The sequence below is a fragment of the Octodon degus genome, unplaced genomic scaffold (assembly GCF_000260255.1).
Source record: "Octodon degus isolate 3935 unplaced genomic scaffold, OctDeg1.0 scaffold00042, whole genome shotgun sequence".
Taxonomy (NCBI): Eukaryota; Metazoa; Chordata; class Mammalia; order Rodentia; family Octodontidae; genus Octodon; species Octodon degus.
The window spans coordinates 11,233,416-11,235,984 of NW_004524618.1; the positions used below are offsets into that span (position 1 = coordinate 11,233,416).

At 67.3% G+C, this 2,569-nt stretch overlaps 1 protein-coding gene across 1 annotated transcript in view; it reads left to right on the forward strand.

Annotated features, from left to right (window-relative positions):
* Positions 1-1,598: 1,598 nt before the first annotated feature.
* Adra2a (adrenoceptor alpha 2A) overlaps positions 1,599-2,569 on the forward strand; it is a 2,970-nt gene continuing 1,999 nt past the window's right edge. The window contains exon 1 of the mRNA XM_004631531.3: positions 1,599-2,568. Within this exon, the coding sequence (XP_004631588.1) occupies positions 1,751-2,568 (818 nt within the window). The 5' untranslated portion in view covers positions 1,599-1,750. The remainder of the gene's footprint in view (position 2,569) is intronic.

Genomic DNA, 2,569 nt, shown 5'->3' on the forward strand with positions numbered 1-2,569 from the left:
AGAAGGGATCAGAGGGCCACGACTGAAGAGGTGTCCGCCCGGCGGGCTGCTTCCCAGCCGTGACGACTAGCGGCCAGCAGGTGTCAGTGCGCACTCGTCCTGGAGCGTCTTTGGGATCCGGCTTCCAGGCCCCCTCCCCACGGTAATCTTAAGGTGTGTGTGTGTGGCGGCGGCGGCGGCGGCGGCGAGTCCGCGGTTCAGACCCCAGGCCTCTGGACTCGACCGAGAGCTCCGCAGCCTGGAGGCCACGTGGTCGCTTCCCCAACAAAAGTCTGAACTCTGGTGGGACTCCCTCCCTCATGAATGCCGCCCATCCTGCCCCACGCGGGGGTGTGTGTGGAGGGGCTCGACCCGAACCCGTACCTTCCTCCTCCGCCGGGAGCTCTGGCCCGGGTGGAGGGTGGGCTGCTCCGAACGCCAACCCCACCGAGGCTGCTCACCTGGACCCCGGCCAGGGGCCCCTCCACCCTCTCCGCCCGGGACGCAGCTGGAAGATCACAGCCTCGGGTGTCGCCGCTGTCTGATGCGCCGGCCAGGCGCTGACTGCCACCTCCGAGCGCAGGCCGCACCCCCACGCCCGGGCTCTCTCGGATCCCCCTCCTGTAGGTTCCCGACTCTCCGAAAGGCCGGTCCAGTCTAGGGGAAGAGCTCCCTGGGGTCCGGTGCCGGGCGCGGGTTTTAGACCCGCGGAGGGGAGGCGCGAGGGGCGGAGGAGGGTCGGCCTCCCACGTGGGGCTGACGCCGGCTGCTCGGCAACGCCGGCCTGATCCTGGGGCTATAAAACGAGTCCACTGTAGCGCCGCGGAGCAGCAGCGGCTGCGGCTCGGGTGCAAAAGCCCCACTGCCGGCGTGCTGCCGCCCGGCCACCCCGGCACCTTCTCCTCTGCCTGCGCCAACTCGCGCTGTCCTGCGACCCGGCCCGCCCTGCTGCACTCGGCGCGCACCGAACCGACGCCCAGAAGACTACCAGCCTCAGCCGCGGTTCCAGGAGGGCCGATCCCTCTCCTGGCCCGGCACTCCTCGGAGAACCGGGGTGCCTTCATGCGGCCCCCACCCTCCTCACTCCGCCGCCACCTCCGCCGAGTTTTGCGCGCTGCGCCCTGGACCCAGCAGGGCGCGCAACTTTGGGAGTTCCGCGGCGCCCCGAGAGGCGGCGGAGTCCGCGTCCTGGCCCCAAGTCGGGCCCAGCTCGCACAGCCACGTCTGGGAGAAGAGCGAGACCCGGGAACCGCTTCGGGACTATGAGACAGACTTAGGACCGGAACCTGCGTCCCCACCTTTGGCTGCCTCCCGGAATTGGGGTGGTTCCCGCGCAAGGTAAGACCTCTTGCTTTTACTTAGGTTCGAGAGTCAAGAATCTGAACAGAACTATGTATGTAGTATTAAATATAGTACACTTGTAATTTCCTCACAAATCATCAGTGTTGTTTGCTGTCCTTTCTTGAAGCATAAATGTCTCTAACCATCAGCTTGCCCTACTCTTTCCTGCCGCTTAGAGATAAAACTTGGCAGTGCGGAGGAGCTCGGAGCTCAGAAGCGCCCTCGTCCCAACGTCTGCAGCCCCGGCGGCCGGGATTTGCAGGGATCCAGGCCATGGGTCACTAGCGGCCCCAGCGCAGGCCCGGCCTCCAGCGACTCCCTCCCTATGCGAGGTGCGGCGGGGTGAACGGGCGGCGGCGGACGAGGAGGACCCACAGGCGCCGGGCGGGGAGGCGGCGGGCACCAGGCCCGGCGAGCGGGCGCCGCGTTCATGTTCCGCCAGGAGCAGCCGCTGGCCGAGGGCGGCTTTGCGCCCATGGGCTCCCTCCAGCCGGACGCAGGCAACGCGAGCTGGAACGGGACCGAGGTGCCGGGAGGCGGCTCCCGGACCACCCCGTACTCGCTGCAGGTGACCCTGACGCTCGTGTGCCTGGTCGGCCTGCTCATACTGCTCACCGTGTTCGGCAACGTGCTCGTCATCATCGCCGTGTTCACTAGCCGCGCGCTCAAGGCGCCCCAGAACCTCTTCCTGGTGTCGCTGGCCTCGGCCGACATTCTGGTGGCCACGCTCGTCATCCCTTTCTCCCTGGCCAACGAAGTCATGGGCTACTGGTACTTTGGCAAGGCGTGGTGCGAGATTTACCTGGCGCTCGACGTGCTTTTCTGCACCTCGTCCATCGTGCACCTGTGCGCCATCAGCCTGGACCGCTACTGGTCCATCACGCAGGCCATCGAGTACAACCTGAAGCGCACGCCGCGCCGCATTAAGGCCATCATCGTCACCGTGTGGGTCATCTCGGCCGTTATCTCCTTCCCGCCGCTCATCTCCTTCGAGAAGAAGGCGCGCGGCGGCGGGCAGCAGCCCCCGGAGCCGCGCTGCGAGATCAACGACCAGAAGTGGTACGTCATCTCGTCCAGCATCGGCTCCTTCTTTGCGCCCTGCCTCATCATGATCCTGGTCTACGTGCGCATCTACCAGATCGCCAAGCGACGCACCCGCGTGCCGCCCAGTCGCCGGGCTCCGGACGCCCACGCTGCCGCGCCGCCCGGGGGTGCCGAGCGCAGGCCCAACGGCCTGGGCCCAGAGCGC